Here is a 19,590-nt window from a genome sequence, read left to right as displayed (position 1 = left end):
TCTTGAAGGTCTTTTAAACAAAGGCCTGACAACCATATGTATGCTCTAATGATGTTTCCTGCTTGGCAGGGGGGCTGGGCTGGTGGCTGATGGCCCCTGTGATCTCTTCCAACTATATGAAATAAGAATCTAGCATAAGGATTTAACATTTCTTAGCTTCTAATTCCTTTGCATAATTACATTTAAGCCAATATATTTAATACATAACTTAGATAGCTTTTTAGAAGAATAAACCTTTTCAAAGTAAGGAACAGTTTCCAGCCTCAAAATAGAAAGAAAGAAAACCTATCTTCTCCAGCCAAGCCAGTTGCCTTTTTCACTGCTCTTGACTTTTCAACCTTAGAAAAATATGGCTCAAGTTTAATGGGAGGCACATGGTTTTATTTTACTATTTACCCACTCTTAATTATGTTTTTCTCTGCTTTTTTATCTTCTGTAATATGTAGGGTCAGTGTAACCTTGGCTGTCAGCCTGTAATTCCCTTTGACTTTGAGAATTGTTTTCTGCTATAAATCAGGGGGCCCCCTTGTCCAGGAGAATAAACATCTTGCCAAGGTTCTTAGGCAGCTGGTCTTCTGCTTGGCATGAACATTTGAAAATCTTTAAGCTCATTTTAAAATACAGGCCCTGATCAAGCCTCAATAAAAATGCAGGCTATGATTAGATGCCTCACTGGTTTAGCTGACAAGTCAAAGCTGTTTCCCAAGGGTGTTGCTTGCTGACAGCTTCTAAGAGCCACAAATGAGAGCTGAATGCAGAGTGGGGACCAAAGATGGATAAACTACCTCAGAAGGAGCACAACATGTCCCCTACCAGAGGTACTGTCACTCCCCTAACACACACACCCATGTGCAATATAGAAACAATAACCCAGCAAAAGGGCAGCAAATAATATATATTTAAAGACAGGGATGCTCTCAGAACAATGAGATAACAAGAAAATCCCAAAGATATATATACATATACAGTGGTACCTTGGGTTAAGAACTTAATTCGTTCTGGAGGTCCGTTCTTATCCTCAAACTGTTCTTAACCTGAGATACCACTTTAGCTAATGGGGCCTCACACTGCCGCCATGGCACGATTTCTGTTCTCATCCTGAAGCAAAGTTCTTAACCTGAGGTGCAATTTCTGGGTTAGCAGAGTCTGTAACCTGAAGCGTCTGTAACCTGAAGCGTCTGTAACCCGAGGTACCACTGTACATATATATAGTCAAAACTGAAGCAGTAAAAATAATAGTTGCTAAAAGGCCTGGGAAAACAAAAGGTTTGTGACCAAAATCCTAACATAAGTGGGCCTTTTGTGGAAGGCCGTTCAATAACTAGACCACTGCCACCAAGAAGACCCTTTCCTTACCACCCACCTCAGATCAATAGGCAGGCAGATTTTGAAAAGGCCTCTGATGCAGATATTTTATAAACTCAAACAGAAAAGCAGCTGGTCCCTGGCGCCCCCTCCCCTGCCTGCCAGCTTAGCCCTCCAAGGCCTGGGTCAAGTGTGCCCAGCTCCCCATCGCCCCGCATGAGCCTGCTTAAGGGGATCCTGGCTTTGATAGATAATACCAGAACTCTGAACTGGACCTTGAAACCAACTGGACATTCTAATTGAGCTTTAGGGCCAAGGCAAAGACAACCTTCTTCACGCAAGCCCTGCTTGCGATTTCCATTAAGCAGCAACAATTACTCATTTTGCATTGAGAGATCTTCCACATAATCAGATAGATGTGGTTTTACGCTTTGCGGATAGTGGGGATTCCACACCACCTATCTCCTTCCCCCTGTTGCACATATAAATATCCAGCTTGCAAAAGAGCAACAAGCAGTAAGGATCTTGTCTGTAGCTCCTAATAATCAAAAGTACGATGGCTGTGTTTCTGAAAGCAATCCTGGCAATCTGTTTGCTGGTAGAAATTATCTCTACTACTCCGTTAAAACAACTAGGCAAGTTCAGAAGAGAGGTACAGAAAACGGACAAGTGCAGATTTCAAAGAAAACTAACAATATTACAGAAACGGCTTGTTACGGAATGCGAGAACCTGGAGGTACATAATTTATTTATTTTTATGTTTTGCAGCCAATTTATTGCTTGTTTAACAATTGCAAAGAAGGCAAGGAGGAAAGATTTATTACTGAATCAACTTAATGGGAGCCAGATGTTGTTACTTTCTCTCTCAGAATGTGCTCTCTCTCTAAGAATAAGAAGGGAGCACTTTCTTACACAGCAGAAATGGTTCAACAGGATGTATTGCTTTACTTAACATGCAGGCATGTTGACAATGATACCCAATTTGGTATTGTACATGTTGCAGAACTGAAATAATCAAAATGAATATTTAAAACGTTCACTACTTTTAAAAGGCAATACATTATTATCTTGTTAATGTGCAGCTACTAGACAAAATTTTCAATACTTTATAATCCTGAGCCACATCAGAACTTTCATTCAGTGATGTATCCACCTTGAGCTCCTTGCATAAAGGTGGGGTGGAAAATGTAATGAATAAATAACTGTGTACATTTTCAGGATAAAAATTAGGCTGCTGCTAAGAGCTTAAGATATTTGCTAGTTGCTATAAGCAGACCAGGCTAGTATCTAATCTAGAATCATAAATATTAATATAAGCAGAAACTGGTAATGGTAATTTTGTGAATGCTCTCAGAACAATGAGACAACAAGGAAACCTCAGAGTAATCTCCTTTCTTTGTAAAATCTAGAACTGAAATTACAGGTCACACATCCTGCTCTGCCCAGGGACCACAATCCAGAGATATGATGCTGAGGTCCATGGCTGCATAGCGTTCCCTGTGTATCTTAGAGCAATTGGCACAATACACATGATACAAATCCACCTATTACCCCTTTAACCATGTTTCCTTATGCTGGTAGGCTTCTGTGCATGAAATATACAGGAACAGGCTGCCTGTAGAAGATTGTTTTCAAAATATTGTTTCTTCTTTATGAGGACAAAAGTGTTCCTCTCACTCAGTTCAGCTTGCAAAGTTTACAGCATGAGGGTTGTTGTTTTTTTAAAAAAAATTGTTTTCCCTGGAGTTCTTTGCAGAACATCCTTTTCACAGCAACGTCCATCCTCATATCTTTGGCAAGTCTACAAATGAGCCCTGATGGTGGCAATTGCCATCCCAAGTTGGCTGTCCCCAACATCTGGCAACTAAGCATACCCTGCCTTTGCAGGTAGAGGCTTCATGTTGAATTATTATAGCCACTAAGACAGTCTTTCTCATTGAATCAGCCTAGTCCATGTTTGAAGGCTGTCAAGAAGACCAGCATGCACTTCTCCTGCTTCTTTCCTCTAAAATGGAAATGAGGGCGGGAGCAGGAAACAGTTGCCCAAACTCTAGCCAGTGAGTCAGGACTCGCTTGCCAAAATTTTCCTTCCTTAACCAATTTATTGCCTTTTGTTTTACAGAAATCATCTTGTGGTAATGAAGAAATAAGAAAGATTCGCTTTGAACCTAATGCTGAGCGAACGGTAAGCAAAATGTTTATGTCCTTGACATAATGGACACTTAGAAAATCTTCCATAATTTTCAAACATCAGCCATGGCTAATTTATTGAGGAGTGCCCACAGTTGGCATCAAGCCATTCTTCCTTCATTATTTTGAAATGCTATATTTGGACCTTGAGAACCTTCATAGGAGTCTCACAACTTGTGCATTTTATTTGAGACCTTCTCTACAGATTACTATCTAAGCAGTCAAAGTGTTTGTTGCTATGGCAGGTCAATGGAAGGGACACTAAATGAAAAACACATCACAAAAATGGAATTCCACTGAAAACATTCTCCATAGTTGGAAATTACCACACAATTTCTCAGTACAGGAGATTTGTTGGGGTGACCTACAATGCTAGATTACATTTTGGGGGAAATTGCATCATTTTTCATAAATAAATACATTACTTTTTACTTAGTTTTCTGCTTTCATCAGTTATAAAAGTTTTTGGGTGTGCCATTTCTCAGCCTGCTACTTCATTTTATTCACAATACATGATATGGTTCAGGCTCATAGAACTTTAAACTACTAAGAAAAATGTGGTGGCAGAAATCTACAAGCTATGAAATGCTTTGTTATGACCAACCAGGGGTATGTGGAAAAGGAGCCTTGTCTTACTTAAGTCATTGGAGTTTACTTCCAGATAAATGTTGTTAGAATTGCAGCCTATTGCTGTCATACATTCTTGCCTTGGAGTAAGTCATATGGAACTCACTGGGGCTTTTTCTAAGGAGTCTTCAATCTTGAAGTCTCCAGGTGTTCATCTTGTTAGTATTTCATGCCTCCGATGCTGCAGAAGAGATTGGTGTAAATCACATGCCTCTCTGAGAAGAGTGCGGGAATGGAAGACAGTCTTATCTCTTCCGCTGTATATACTTATTGTACTGTACAGTGGTACCTCGGGTTACAGATGCTTCAGGTTACAGACGCTTCAGGTTACAGACTCTGCTAACCCAGAAATAGTACCTCAGGTTAAGAACTTTGCTTCAGGATGAGAACAGAAATCGCATGGTGGCAGTGTGAGGCCCTATTAGCTAAAGTGGTACCTCAGGTTAAGAACAGTTTGAGGTTAAGAACAGACCTCCAGAACGAATTAAGTTCTCAACCTGAGGTACCACTGTACTTTTGCTTTTACTTCTGCCTGTTTCTTCTCTCGGAGCTCGAGAAAGAGGACGCCATGACTCCTTTGTCTGTACATAGTGTGTAAATAATTACATAGGTTAGCTCTACGATGTCTCACGCTTCTTGCTGTGTTATGCTAGAAGATTAGTGTACATGTATCATTTGATATATGTCACTGAAGCGCACTGGAGAAGAAGGGGAATGCCTTTTCCAGAGCTGCACATACCAGAGGACGCTCAGAGTTCTGGGGTTGCAGGGGCACCTGCATAGTTACTATGTCATGTGTCTGGTTGGCAACCTGCTAGAAGGGCACATGCTTTTTCTGAACAGCACTATTGCACTTCAAAAACCAGATTAAATTATACTCAGCATAATTGAAAATGTGTATACAATGCAACTGGCTTGCCTAGGGAAAAGCATCAGGAATAGATCTGCTATAGCATTATTATATGGACCGATAATGAGTAACATGCACCAATCTGTCAGATCAACATACGGCGGTACCTCGGGATGTGAACGGGATCCATTCCGGAGCCCCGTTCGCATCCTGAATGGAACGTAAGACGCGACGGCACATCTGCATGTGCGCAGGTTGCGTTTTGCTGCTTCCGTGCATGCGCGTAACATCATTTTAAGCGTCTGCACATGCGTGAGCGGAAAAACCTGGAAGTGACGCGCTCTGTTACTTCCGGGTTGCCGTGGAGCACAACCCGAAAGCGCTCAACCTGAAGCACGTTCAACCCGAGGTATGACTGTACATATGAATTCTAGAGAACATTTTCCTCCTAAACAGATAGTGCAATAAAAAGGTATCGCCTCAAATGACAAAAAAAATGAATGAACCTTGCATTCAAACTGCGTTGAAGCAGTCATGCTGCATTCAATTTTAAACCTTTTTTTCAACAGTGCAAAACTTACGGCAGAGTATTTTGCCAAGTCAAGGAGGCTCTGAAAAATGTCTCTCAAAGTGCTTGCAACAGCACTGTATCAAATATGCTTCCATCCGACTCTCTGTATGAAGACCATGTGAGTATTTTTTGTAAATGTATATATTTCTCATTAGTGAGACATAGTAGGGAAATAGTTTGCGCCCCCTTTTTTAAACGTTCAGAAGGGATTCTCGGTGGGTTGGGATATATTTTTACAAATGTATTTACAAATTGCTTTAACTTACTTTACCTGAGAGGTCAGCTCTAATCAACTGTCGGGAAAACCAATAAAAAATAAATCTTTTCAATGGGCCAAAATAAGCTCAGGCCTCCTCCTCCTAATTACCATTTTATTAGCATTGTACTGTTGGAATTGTATGGTCAATTTAACTCTCCTCCCCCCCCATCTTCTTTTAAAGACCAACTGCACTTTGCCAAACATTGGTAGCAGGCCAATGAAGGAATTCTGTCCAGCTCTATTGGACTACGTCAGAAGCTTACATATCTGCTACGTGGACAAGAAAAAATGTACTTCATAAGAACTAGGAGGATCTCTTTTTCCCCCAATAAGAAACCATGGCACCCGACATTGTTCTGGAAACCAACAACTCATTCATGTTTGTTATTCTTAATGTATGCAGTCAAATAGGGAAATGCAACAATTAATTTATTAAGCCAGGAAATATAAATCAATAATAATGCAATCTAACGCACAGCAGCGAGCTCAGAGACCCCTTGAGCTTCGCCATATGTATTTGGAGGTTGATGTTTTGCGCAAAGATTTGAGGACTGGAGTCACATCCACACCATTCACTTATAGCACAGTTAAAGCACATGGCTTTCCACCAAAGAATCGTGGGAACTGCAGTTTGTTAGGGGCTGGGAATTATAGCTCTGTAATGGGTAAACTACAGTTCCCTGGAATTTTGGGTGTGGGGGCTGGAGAGTAGAAAGGGCAAAGATCTCTGACATCTCCTAAAACCAAAAAAAAAAAAAAAAAAGCCACTGAACCATGAAGAAACAGTTGTCCCTAAATTGGGTTGTTCTAATGGAGAAGTGTCCCGTTGTATGGCCATGCCTGAGCATCTAAGGGCAATCACATTTTATTTTATTTCTTATTCTTTGTTATTTGCTATTCTGTGTTGTTTTTAGTATAAAGCTGCAACTGATGACCTTTTACCAAGCAGTAATTTAACATGGTGCATGTGTGTATGTCACTGCTGTCTGGATTGTTCTGTCAAGTTGTACAGAAAATGTCAGCATAAATCTTGGTCAGATGTGTTGTAAAATGGTTGTCTGCATCTATCCATCCATTCATAAAGATGGAGGGGTGTGTGAAAGCACTGAAATAGTGTTTATTGCCTCTTAGCAGTTCCATGACATTGGGTTGAACTTATTTATTTCTGTTCTATTTAACATATTTAATGTTGCATATTCTAAGTATTTTCTGATCAACATTGGAAAACAAACCTGTGATTAAGTGATGCAATAATGCTGAGCACATCTAGAGAGAAATATTTTATTGAAATCAGTAACAGTAAGACTTTTAAGTTGTGGCCATTATTTAATATTTAAAGTTATAGTTAAAGTTACATATTGTATTCTTTTTAGTTATATTATTGACACCGTTACTAAGTTGGTACTATATAATTATTTTATACATGTTTGTATTACAATTAAATTAATACTATATTTAAACTAATATGGTTTTCTTATGTGCCTTTTATATATTAAGTTGAGAATTAAAATGTTTCAGTAACAAAACGCACAATAAAATATCAAGCGAGACTCCTGTTTTCCCTTGATTGTTTTCCCTTTATATTTATGAAAATATCTCCATAAAGCTTGAATAGAGTCATTTTTGAAACAGTTTACATTTCCATTTGACATTACACTCCGTTGGGCAATCTGAACCTGTAGCAAAGATCACAAACTAAATAAATTAGTTCACCTCACACTTGTTGTTGTTTAGTCGTTTAGTCGTGTCCGACTCTTCGTGACCCCATGGACCAGAGAACGCCTGGCGTTCTCACCTCACACTAGCCTTTGCTTTTTAGGTCAATTCATTGTGCTAGGGAGATAGAGTGCTTTAATTCACTTTCATTCTGCAAACCTAAAATTCCAGTATTGCATTCACTTCAAGGCGCCCAGGGAGGCAAACATATCAATACTAATACAAGTTTCAAATAAGGTTTATTGCCTACTTGAATCCCTCCTGCAAAATAGTGACAGCCTGGACTCTGGAGGTACCCATAGAATGATTACATTAAGCCTTAACTTACTCACTCTCATTATTACCATTTGTACGAAGCGTTGGGAAAGAGTACTTTTTACAATGCCCTTCACATTCTTAATTCCATAGATATCTGGTCTATTTCATGAACGTTTGTTTCTGCACGTGGAACATCTTAAATTCCACTATCCCTGACTTCCCATTATCCACCAGCCACCTACTGTATGTCTACCTCTGCACCATCATAAGCTCCTCTTCAAGCCCCACTCAGGAACTTCCACACGGGAGGGTCCTTATTTGCAATTGTGATTGCAGCTGGACTTTGCCCATGGGTATGAGAGAAGCCTGGCCCCCGCAAGGGAAATGTGAAAGAGATATTACAATGAGAGAGTGGTATCTGACAACTTAACCCTCAGATACTTTGTGCCAGGCCTCACCCTCCAACATTCCTCAGGTGCAAATGGGAACACTTTATTCTACATCAGTATCACTGCTTGGACGTTTTCTCCTGTTCAGGTACCAAAGTTATTAGAGTAAACACACAAAACTGCAGCATTTTAAACACAGAAGTCTTTGAATTTATGTATTGTGTGCAAGGGAAGCCTGAGGGCAAAAGAAAACACCAAATCAATAATACAACTAACTATAGGGTTGTGTGTGTGTATATATAGACTATAGTATGTGAGTATTATTGTTGCAATTGCACAGGTTTATGATATGAGGTACGCCAATGTTTGTTTTAGGGACCAGGGACATATAAGCTTTTGAGTTCAAGGATACACAAGCCTCCCTTTTTCTTAAGTGTTTCAAACTTCTGAGCAAATTAGGACTGTGTAAGCAACTGCAGCATTCTGGTGCTGTGGTGAATCCTGGTTGAATCACCTGCACACCTGTCCCAAATCCCTGGCCTACCTGGCAGCAAGACAATACGACAGGTATGTCCGGAGTCAATCCACATGGCCAAAGTCCAAACCAAAGCACAGTCCCTCAGAGATCCTGAAGTATCCAAGTAGTTGAGCAGACACAGCTCCGCTGCCCTTCTGTACTCTGCATGCTGATTGCAGCATGTGGGCTTGATGAGGCAAGTGAGCCTCACCTGCTCTCAGCCTACTCCAGCTAAGGAATCACATGCCTCCCCTCAGAGCTAGCGAGCCCCACCTGGACAGCTTTCTGCTCCCTATGCCTCAGAGCCTGCTGTGTTTGAGGAGACAGGGGCTTCTCTGTCCTTGGAGATGGGTCCTGCTGCTCTGGTTCTTGTGTCCCATTGCCTCACCATCCTCCGTCACTCTGTGAGTACTTCCTACACCAATCTCTCCTTCCCCATCCCCAGCTCGCCCTGGTGTGTACCAGTCCTGGGACTCTGTATGACAAAGTGAGAAGCCGTGATGGCTTAAGCATTTTTGCAAAGGTCCCAACATTTGCGTGGCAATTGTAGGCTATGCAAGGACTGCAGAGAAACCTGAACCTGTGTAGTTATTATTACTCCTTCAAGTGTCCTTTAAGAAGTTAAGTGTGTTTAGGAATGTGTTATGTCATGAGAAGGGATGTGGGCTTTGGGTAAGACTGCAGCATAAGAAAGTACAGTAATAAGGGTGGTGGGCTTTCCTTATAAGCCATCAAGATAAGGCATTGGAGAGGCAAGTCAGTACTCCCACTAACTGAAAGAGAGAATGAGAAAGACTTTTGTTAGGAGAGAGACAGTGTTAACGGAAAAATCCGAGGGCTCCCTTGGACAAAAACAAAGACACCAACCAGGATAACTTGGAGCAAAACAGCAGCCTGTAGGCTTGGCCTTTATTGAACTGTTGCAACAGGGTGCTCCCCTCACTTGCAGGAGAGAGGAAGGACCCAGAAAAATGGTGTGCAAGGCCTTATAAAGACTTTTGAAATTGCCACCCTGTAGATCAAGACCACCCCCAGAAACATCATACATACATCACAGAAGGGGTGTAACCTAAGACCACCCCTCAGATACACCACACCTTCATCACAGAAAGGAGGGGTTGAGGGAGGAGTTGCGGTGGTAACCTGAGTGTCCTGTCACCTGGCTGGTTCCCCCTTTCCCCCTCCCCATGAGTACTTTCCAGGTGACAGAGGGGAATTTGTAGTTTCCTGCCCCCAGAGGGAAGAGCTGATTATTGTCCTTTGTTCCAGTCAGTGCTGAATCCACTCCCATATGCAAGTTCTTTGTGATCTTGATGGTCTTCTGTCTAGGACCATCAGGGTTGGCATAGCAACTGGGCAGGGCTCCTGTGTATGTGCTGGTATGCTCAAGGGATTATGGCTGCCCTGTATCAAACCTTCCCCATTTTGTAGTCCTTCCTTCATGGAGTAAAATAAAAGTGGAACAGTGCAAATCCGATGCATGGTTGCTTTTCTATGAATTTATAACAGAAGCGTAGCATATGTAGTGTGTGTGTGTGTGTGTGAAGTTTGTACAAACTGAATGATTGGGGGGGGGGCGGGTTTCCTGCGACAACAGCAGTTGTCCGAGTTATGACAAGACTGGGAGTGGTGACATTTGTTTATAAGACAGTTCCGACTTACAAGGCAATTAGAAAACATGTTGAGGGTGATATTATTATTATTATTATTATTATTATTATTATTATTATTATTATTATTATTATTACTGGAGGGAGGGGGAGAGAGAACAAAAGAGAGAGCGAGAGAGCGCAGATGGATTACTGTATAACTGTTTGGTGCTGAATGTCAAAGCTAGCTCAAGAGGAAAAGAGCAGCTAGGTGGCGCTGGTGAGTCCAACTCTTCTCACCATCCCGGCATTTCCACACACTGATAGACACCCACTCATCCATTCAGGGCAATACCAGTGCAATTCTTCTTTTCTTTAATTGTTTATTAGTGTTTTTGACAAAGTGTTGCTATCAGGAGTGGGGCTTGAGGTGAAGCCTGGCAATAGCCCAGAGGTGAGACCAGGGTGGCTAGTGGAGAATGGCAAGTTGAGTCCAGTGCAATTAGGAGTGTGCCACAAGCAGAAACAAATGTTCACGAATTTGACGTACGTATTTACAGAATTAAGCACACAGAAGGCCTTGTAAAACACAGTCCACCCTCCATCTCACTGTACAAATGGGAATACTGAGGACGATTAGGCCAAGGCTTAATGTGACCATTCTCCAGAGTGTCACAATTTTGTGCGAGGGATTCAAGTGCATAGTACTTAGTTGCAGAGCAGGTGATCGCTTTGAAGAGCTTTAAGCTGTTTTAAAAGGTTGTTTTAAACTGTTTCTAGAAGTCTTATTTGTATTAGTGTAGATATATTTCCCTTCCTGGGCTCGTTTTAGTAAAAAGAATACTCGAATTTTAAGTGTGCACAATTACAGTGAATTAAAGCACTCCATCACCCTAGCAAAATAAATCTTTAAAAAATACATATTTTTGTGCTTAGGAAAGTGATGAGCAAATGCACTGAAAAGTGTGAGGTGAACAAATTTATTGGGTTTGTAATCCTTGTTGCTGGTTCAGCTTTACCCAATAAAGTGTAATGTCAAGCCCAATTCATACCGCTTCACAAATGACTCGATCCAAGTCTTCTTAAAATCAAAGGAAAACACTTCACTCTTGCTCAAGATTTTATTGTGTGTTCGGTAACTTAAATATTTTCATTATTAACTTAATATAAAAACAGCACATAAGAAATCCATATCAATTTAAATACAGAATAAATGCAATTGCAGTACAAACATGTATAAAATTATTCTTCAGTACAAAATGAGGAAAGTTTATGAAAACAATAACAGTACCAATTACATAACTACAAACAAGAAAATATATAACTATGGTTTTAAATATTAAATAATGGTCATAACTCTTATGGTTACTAATTTCAACAAAATATCTCATTTATTGTAACACTTAATCACAGGTTTGTTTTCCAATCTTGATAAGAAAATATTTATAATATAAAATATTAAATATGTTAAATAGAACAGAAATAAATAAGTTCAACCCAATGTCATGAAACTGCTAAGAGGAAATAAACTCTATTTCAGTGCTTTCACACACCCCTCCATCTTTATGAATGGATGGATAGATGCAGACAACCACTTTACCACACATCTGCCCAAGATTTATGCTGACATTTTCTGTAGGACTTGACAGAACAAATCAGACAGCAGTGACATACACACACACCATGTTAAACTACTGCTTGGTAAAAAGTCGTCAGTTGCAACTATATAACAACAAATTTAAGAAATAAAATAAAAATGGATTCCCTGCTGATGTTAAGGCATGCCTTGATAGAAAATGCAACCCACACAGAGCACTTTTAACAAACTACAATTCCCAGGATTCTTTGGGGAAGCCATCTGACTGAAATGCACGGTGTACATGCAGTCTGAAAAAGTGTCTCATATGAAAATGCCCTAAATCCATGGACTCTCCTGTGGGATAAGAGGGAGGAATATTGCTGTACTGTACTATATTTGCCTTAAATTTTTTGCTTCTGGTTCAACCTGTTTCCACCTTCAGTTCCTAGATGGGCACTTAAAGGCTGCTGCTGCCACACTTGGGCACAACCAGACTTCGAGAGAGCTTCTTCTTCTTTCATACCCTCCTCCAACATTTCTCTGATGAAAATAGGGACGTCCCATTCAAGAATGATAATTTTATACCCAACACATCTTACTGGGTTGCCCCAGTCACTCTGGGCTAGCTTCCAACATATAATAATACATGAAACATTAAGAAAACTTTCCTATATAGTACAGGGTTGCTTTCATACAGTTTGGGGGTCGGATGACTCCATATCTTCCGACACTTCTCCAATTAAAATAGGGATGTCTTAAGGAAAAGCAGGACATTCTGCGTCGTCTCCAGGGAAGAAAGGGGGCGAGCCAGGGGCTGCCCTGACCTTAAGTGGCCCTAGGAAGGCCCGCCCCTGCCACCAGCCAATTGGCTGGCGCCACAGGGTATGCTAATTGGGTGAATCCCTGTCTCCTGCGAGGCTGACGCCAGCCTCGCAGAGTGAGTGTGGGCGGGGTCGTGATCCCACAACCCCCCCTCCTCCTGAAGATCGGAAGGGGCATTCTGGGATCAAATCAGAAACCGAGATGGCTTCTCTAAATCAGGAATGTCCCTGGAAAATAGGGCACTTGGAGGGTCTGTTCTTTGTTCCAGTCATTTTTTAAGGAGATGTTCTTTTGTGACCCCAAATAATCTTGGGAACTGTAGTTTACCCACCACAAAGCGACAACTCCCTGCCCCATTACCAAACTACAGTTCCCAGGATTCTTTGGAAGAAAGCCATGGACTTTAAACGAATGCTGTGGATTTGATTTTGGTCCTCAAATCTTTGCCCACGGTAGCAGCCTCCAAATACATATGATGACGCTCAAGGCTCTTTGAGCTCACTGATGTGGGTAGTTTGTATTATTATTGATTTTCTTTTTTTCCTGACTGGAGAAATTAATTATTGCTTTAACCCTTTCGATAGCAGACATTAAGAATAACAAACACAAATGAAGTGTTGGTTTCCAGGACAATGTCAGATGCCATGGTTTCCTATGAAACAAACATCTTCTTACTCCTTATGATGTACACTTTTAGCTCTTCGCACAGTTGGCATATAAGTGGCTGACGTAGTTTTGTAGTCTGAGGCAGAATTCCTTCATTAGCATGTCATCATCGTTTGGTAAAGTGCAGCTGGTCTTTAAAGGGAGACAAAAGGAGAGTTGATATGGCTGCACAGCGCCAACAGTGCAAAGCTACCAAAACGGTAATTTGTAGAAGCAGGCCTGAACGAATTTTGGCTCATTCAGAAGATTAGTAGTAGTAGTAGTAGTAGTAGTAGTAGTAGTAGTATTGTTTTAGAGACAGATGATTAGAGCTGATCTCTTAGGTCAAGATAAAGCAATTTATAAATATGCTTGTAAAAATATATCCCATACTGGAATCCCTCCCCAATAGTGTCTGAAAGGGGCAGGGGCAAACTTTTTCTCTACCACAGGCTCATCCACACATTTTCTTGGCCCATATTCTGATCGTATTTAAGTACTGATTAATTCTCACAGGTCTGAGAGCTTCTCTCATCATTCTGTGGCTGTGCCTTGCAAAAGGCCTATCTGACCTGCTGGATCAAAGTTTGGTTAAGCAAATCTCTCTTCAGATTTTCCGCACATCTGATAAGATCTGAGTCAGCGAATAAGATTGGATTTTCACAAGATTCTCACTGATGGGAAATATATATGTTCAGAGAATACTCACTTGGTTGTCAAACAGCTCTGGGTGTGGCTGGATCTTAGACACAGTTTTGTTGCATTCAGTTGGACTGCTTTTTGCAGCTTTATCGAGGGCACAGTGGACATCCAAAAATACGTTTTTGTAAGTTTGACACTGTTGAGAAAAGTTCAAAGTTGAATGTAGAATGACTACTTCAATACATACTGAGTACAAGGTTTGTTCATATTTCTTACTTGACACAATACTTTTTTTAACTGAACTACTTGTTTAGGGAGATAATGTTCTCAAGACTCAAGTTACTCGTTATCATTATGTATAATCTAATTTATTTATGTTTCATGCTATAGCGGATCAATCCCTGATGTTTTTCCCTTGGTCAGCTACTTGCATGGCATACATAATTACAAAAATCATGTGTGTCTTTTAACATGTTCTTTGAAGTGTAATAACAATATTCTAAAAAAAGCACATGTCATTCTAGAAGGATGTCACTTCCAAGATTATAAGACTGAAATCCTAACCATGCCTTCTAAGAAGTAAGCCCTCCTGAGTTCAGTAGGACTTACTTCAAGGCAAGAGTGTATGACAATACAGCTTTAGGCTGCAATTCTAACCACACTTACAGTGGGGTAAAGCCTAATGAATTCAGTAGGACTACGTAACTTGTGAATAGACATGGCAAGGATTCTGCTGTTTCTCTCCCAACTAAGTACTTCCTTGTACTCCAGACTGAGACAGGCTTAAAGATTTAATGAGAAGGCCTCAACACTTGCAGAAGCAAGGCTCCTTTCCTACATACCCCTGGTTGGTCATAACAAGGCATTAGGTAAAGGTAAAGGGCCCCCTGACCATTAGGTCCAGTTGTGACCGACTCTGGGGTCGCGGTGCTCATCTCGCTTTATTGGCTGAGGGAGCCGGCGTACAGCTTCCAGGTCATGTGGCCAGCATGACTAAGCCACTTCTGGCGAACCAGAGCAGCGCACGGAAACACCGTTTACCTTCCCACCGGAGTGGTACCTGTTTATCTACTTGCACTTTGATGTGCTTTTGAACTGGTAGGTTGGCAGGAGCAGGGACCGAGCAATGGGAGCTCACTCCGTTACAGGGATTCGAGCTGCCAATCTTCTGATCGGCAAGTCCTAGGCTCTGTAGTTTAACCCACAGCACCACCCACGTCCCTAACAAGGCATTACATAGTTTGTAAATTTCTGCAACCACATTTTTCATAGTGGTTTAAAGTTCTATGAGCCTGAACCATATCACGTATTGTGAAGAGACCTGCCTGAATCAAATGAAGTAGCAGGCTGAGAAGCAGCGCATCCAAAAACCTTTATAACTGAGGAAAGCAGAAATTAAATAAAAAGTAATATATTGATATTTATGAAAAAATGCAATTTTCTCCAATGCATAATTTATATTTTATCCTGTACTGGGAAATTGTGTTGCAATTCCCAAGTGTTGAGAACTTTTTCAGTGGAATTGCTTTTTTGCAACCTGATAATTTAGTGTCCCTTCCACTGCCCTGCCATAGCAACAAACGTTTTGACTATATGGACAGCAATCTGTAGCATTTCAAAATAATGAATAAAGAATGGCTTGATGCCAACTGTGGACACTCCTCAATAAAGTAGCCATATAAATTACAGAAGATTTTCTAAATGTCTGTTCAACCCACCCACCACATGCCCCAAACAGCTCGGTTTTTGCTGCTAAACACTTTCAAGCTATACATTTTGGGTTAAGGACATAAACTTTTCACTTACAATTTTCTCAGCATTATGTTCAAAGTGAATCTTTCTTATTTCTTCATTACCACAAGATGAATTCTGTAAAACAAAAGGCAATAAATTGGTTAAGGAAGGAAACTTTGGCAAGCGAGTCCTGACTCGCTGGCTATACCTTGGGCAACTGTTTCCTGCACCCGCTCTCATTTCCATTTTAGAGGAAGGAAGTGCCTGCTGGTCTTCTTCAAACATGGACCAGACTGATTCAATGAGAAGGAGTTTCTCAATGGCTACAGTAATTCAACATGAAGTCTTCACCTCCACAGGCAGCGTATGTGCGATTACCAGATGTTGGGGATAACCAATTGCCAGCATCATGGCTCATTTGTAGGTTTGTCAAAGATACCAGGCTGGGTGTTCCTGAAAAAATGATGTTCTGCAAAGGACTTCAGGAAGACTTTTTTTAAAAGCCTAAAACTGTAAACCATGCAAGCTGAACTGAGTGAGGGGAACACATTTGCCCTCATATAGAAGAAACCTGAATCCATTTGTGAAAACAATCTACTACAGGCAGCTTGTTCCTATATATTTCATGCACAGAAGCCTACCAGCATGAGGGAACATGGTTAAAGGGGTAATAGGTGGACCAGTATCATGTATATTGTGCCAGTTGCTCTAAGATACACTGTAGAGCCATGGACTTCAGCATCATATCTCTGGATTCTGGTCCCTGGGCAGAGCAGAATGTGTGACCTGTAACTTTCAGTTCTAGATTTTACAAAGAAAGGAGATTACTTTGGGATTTTCTTGTTGTCTCATTATGCTGAGAACATATTCACTAAATAATTGTTACTGGTTTCTGCTTATATTAATGCTTATGATTCTAGATTAGATACTAGCCCGGTCTGCTAACAGCAACTCGCAAATATCTTAAGCTTTCAGCAGCACAATTTTTATCCAATAGTTATTTACTTACTGTATTACACTTTCTATCCTACCTTTCTGCAAAGTGCTCAAAGCAGCATACATCAGTGAATAATTACTGAAATCATTGTTGAATGAAAGGAAAGTTCTGATGTGGTTTAGAATTAATAATGTAATGAAGATTTTGTCTAATACCTATACACTTGCGAAATAATAATATATTTCTTTTTTAAAGTGGCAATCATGGTAAAGATTCTGAATCAGTAGCATCATCAACATGCTGCTGTTAAAGGTTTCCTAGAAAGATAAAACACTGATGCTTCCAAGGAATGAATCTGAATATTGAGTAAAGTGATACATCCTATTGAACCATTTATGTTGTGTAAAAAAGTACAACCCCTTTTCTTCTTCTTCTTCTTAGCACATTTTGAGAGAGAGAGAAAAGTTAGCACATTTTGCCAACGGAAGTTGGTTTAATACCAAAACATCCTCCTTGCCTTCTTTGTGATTGTTCAATGAGCAATAAATTGGCCACAATACATAATGACATGACAATAAAAACAAATATGATATTTGACTTACCTTTAAGCTCTCACATGCTGGACCAAGGCTGGTGTTTAACTTTGCAACATATATTTTAAATTTTCTATCATCCATCAGTTCTGGTTGTCTTAATGGAGTGGTAGAAACAATTTCTACCAACAAGCAGATTGCCAGGATTGCTTTCAGAAACGCGGGCATTGTCCTTTTGATTATTAGGCACTACAACAATCCTTACTGCTTGTTGCTCCTTTGCAAGCTGAATATTTATATGTGTAACAACGGAAAAAAAGATAGCTGTCAGTATGTGCAGAATCTCCACCCTCCTCAAAATCGCAAAACCACATCAATCTTGACATCATGGTCATAATGAGCAATTGTTGCTATTCAATGGAAATCCTATCAAGTTATATCTGATAGGACTTCATCATGTACAGGATTATCTATGCTTTCGGCCCAAATTAGAATGTCCAGGTGGTTCCCTATCCCCCCCCCCAATTTTACAAAATTTACACATTTACAGTCACCAAAATACAAACCATACATTTCACCTTCACTTCCCTTCCCCCTGTTCCATGTTTCATTTTATTTACCCTTTACCACTGCATATTCTAGTTATTTCATGTTCTTTCCCCCCTTTTTATCTCAGTTTGCATTATACTTCTGAATTTACTCTAATCAGTTTTAATTGGTTTACAATAGTTTTTTGAATATTCTAAATATTTCAAATCTTTTCCAGTGTTCCTGAAAGTCTCTTTCTTCCTGGTCTCTTATTCTACTAATTAAACTTACCATTTCTGCATAGTCCATCAGTTTCATCTGCCATTCCTGCTTTGTGGGTGTTTACCCTCCTTCCATTTCTGAACATATACCATTTGGGCTGCTGTAGTTGCATACATGAGGACGCAGGTGGCGCTGTGGGTTAAAGCCTCAGCGCCTAGGGCTTGCCGATCGAAAGGTCGGCGGTTCGAATCCCTGCGGCGGGGTGCGCTCCCGCTGCTCGGTCCCAGCGCCTGCCAACCTAGCAGTTCGAAAGCACCTCCGGGTGCAAGTAGATAAATAGGGACCGCTTACCAGCGGGAAGGTAAACGGCATTTCTGTGTGCGGCTCTGGCTCTGGCTCTGGCCAGAGCAGCGATGTCATGCTGGCCACGTGACCCGGAAGTGTCTCCGGACAGCGCTGGCCCCTGGCCTCTTAAGTGAGATGGGTGCACAACCCCAGAGTCTGTCAAGACTGGCCCGTACGGGCAGGGGTACCTTTACCTTTACCTAGTTGCATACATGAAAAGATTTTCCTTTCCTTTTCCCCTTTTTTTAAAGGAATCCCCCCCCCCCCGATCTCTAGGTACATCTGAAACAATTCCTAAAAGAAAAGCTTTATACAAAGGGCCTCCCCCCCTCTTCATTTCATTGTGTATCATCTCCCAGAAGCCCTTAGCCATTTTGCATGTCCACCACATATGATAGAAAGTACCTTCTTTCTCTTTACATTTCCAACAAATATCTGATTCTGACTTATACATCTTTGCTAATTTACTAGGCGTCAGGTACTACTGATCATTTTCATAAAATTGTAACATGCTGTAAATTTTAAGTCTTTCTTCCATAATTTCTCATGTGCACTGAATTCTATATTATGTTCTATACCCCTCGCCCAATAGCTTATTTTACCAGTTCACCTTTTGTCTCCCATTCTAGTAATAACTTGTACACTCTAGAAATAAGTTTTTTTCTGTATTCCAGTTTCCTGGTCTAGTTCAGAGTGCTAGTATTAATCTTCAAAGCCCCAAGTTGCTTGGGGACAGGACACCCGTAAGATCATTTCTCCCCACATTTGACTGCCTGGATTTTAAAATTGGATCCCTTATCTACCACCATCCCCAACTGCCTCATGGTGTGAGGTGGGTGAAGAAAAGGTCTTCTCTGTGGCAGTGGCAGGGCTAGCCAACCCATGAGGCATTATGAGGCAGTGGCCTCAAGGTGGCAGTCATCAGCATTTGGGAGGGGCAGCAGATTTGACCTTGGGGGAGCGCACCGCTCATTCCTTCATCCATTTTCTATTTTGCCTCTAGTAGCAAAACATCCTGGACCATCTGTTGGCAATGGACTAGTTTTTAATGGGTGCAGACCTTTTATTTTTCCATGCCTGTTGGCAACTATGTTTTTTACTGTTGTTTTTTTTAAAGTTTTCGAACTATTGTTGTTTGCTCCCTCTTTGCTGTGTATGTAAACAAAAGGTAAAGGTAAAGGACCCCTGGATGGTTAAGTCCAGTCAAAGGCGACTATGGGGTTGCGGCGCTCATCTCGCCTTCAGGCTGAGGGAGCTGGTGTTTGTCCACAGTCAGCTTTCCCGGTCATTTGGCCAGCATGACTAAACCGCTTCTGGCACAATGGAACACCA

At 40.9% G+C, this 19,590-nt stretch overlaps 2 protein-coding genes across 4 annotated transcripts; one reads left to right on the top strand and one right to left on the bottom strand.

Annotated features, from left to right (window-relative positions):
* The first annotated feature begins 1,831 nt into the window (after window positions 1–1,831).
* On the top strand, window positions 1,832–7,352 carry LOC307210886 (uncharacterized protein). Its single transcript, XM_079967065.1, has 4 exons — window positions 1,832–2,041; window positions 3,428–3,490; window positions 5,542–5,661; window positions 5,984–7,352. Exons 1-4 carry the CDS (start codon window positions 1,862–1,864, stop codon window positions 6,101–6,103), a joined length of 483 nt encoding a protein of 160 aa, XP_079823191.1. The 5' UTR covers window positions 1,832–1,861; the 3' UTR covers window positions 6,104–7,352.
* Window positions 7,353–12,849: 5,497 nt separating this feature from the next.
* LOC307211367 (uncharacterized protein) lies at window positions 12,850–19,138 on the bottom strand. 3 transcript variants are annotated; one of them, XM_079967911.1, is made up of 5 exons: window positions 18,869–19,138; window positions 17,233–17,449; window positions 15,766–15,828; window positions 14,027–14,155; window positions 12,850–13,470 (listed from the first exon to the last, which is right to left on the bottom strand). In XM_079967911.1, exons 2-5 carry the CDS (start codon window positions 17,389–17,391, stop codon window positions 13,366–13,368), a joined length of 456 nt encoding a protein of 151 aa, XP_079824037.1. In that variant the 5' UTR covers window positions 17,392–17,449; window positions 18,869–19,138; the 3' UTR covers window positions 12,850–13,365. The 3 variants fall into 3 exon arrangements, 1 of the variants encoding a protein (XP_079824037.1); XR_013836408.1 differs by lacking the exon at window positions 17,233–17,449 and having other exon boundaries at window positions 18,869–19,133; XR_013836409.1 differs by lacking the exon at window positions 17,233–17,449 and having other exon boundaries at window positions 18,861–19,130.
* Window positions 19,139–19,590: the final 452 nt, after the last annotated feature.

The sequence above is a fragment of the Podarcis cretensis genome, assembly GCF_951804945.1.
Source record: "Podarcis cretensis genome assembly, chromosome: 2".
Classification (NCBI taxonomy): Eukaryota; Metazoa; Chordata; class Lepidosauria; order Squamata; family Lacertidae; genus Podarcis; species Podarcis cretensis.
The sequence above is the reverse complement of the archived record's forward strand: the minus strand, read 5'-3'. Positions and strand labels throughout refer to the sequence as shown.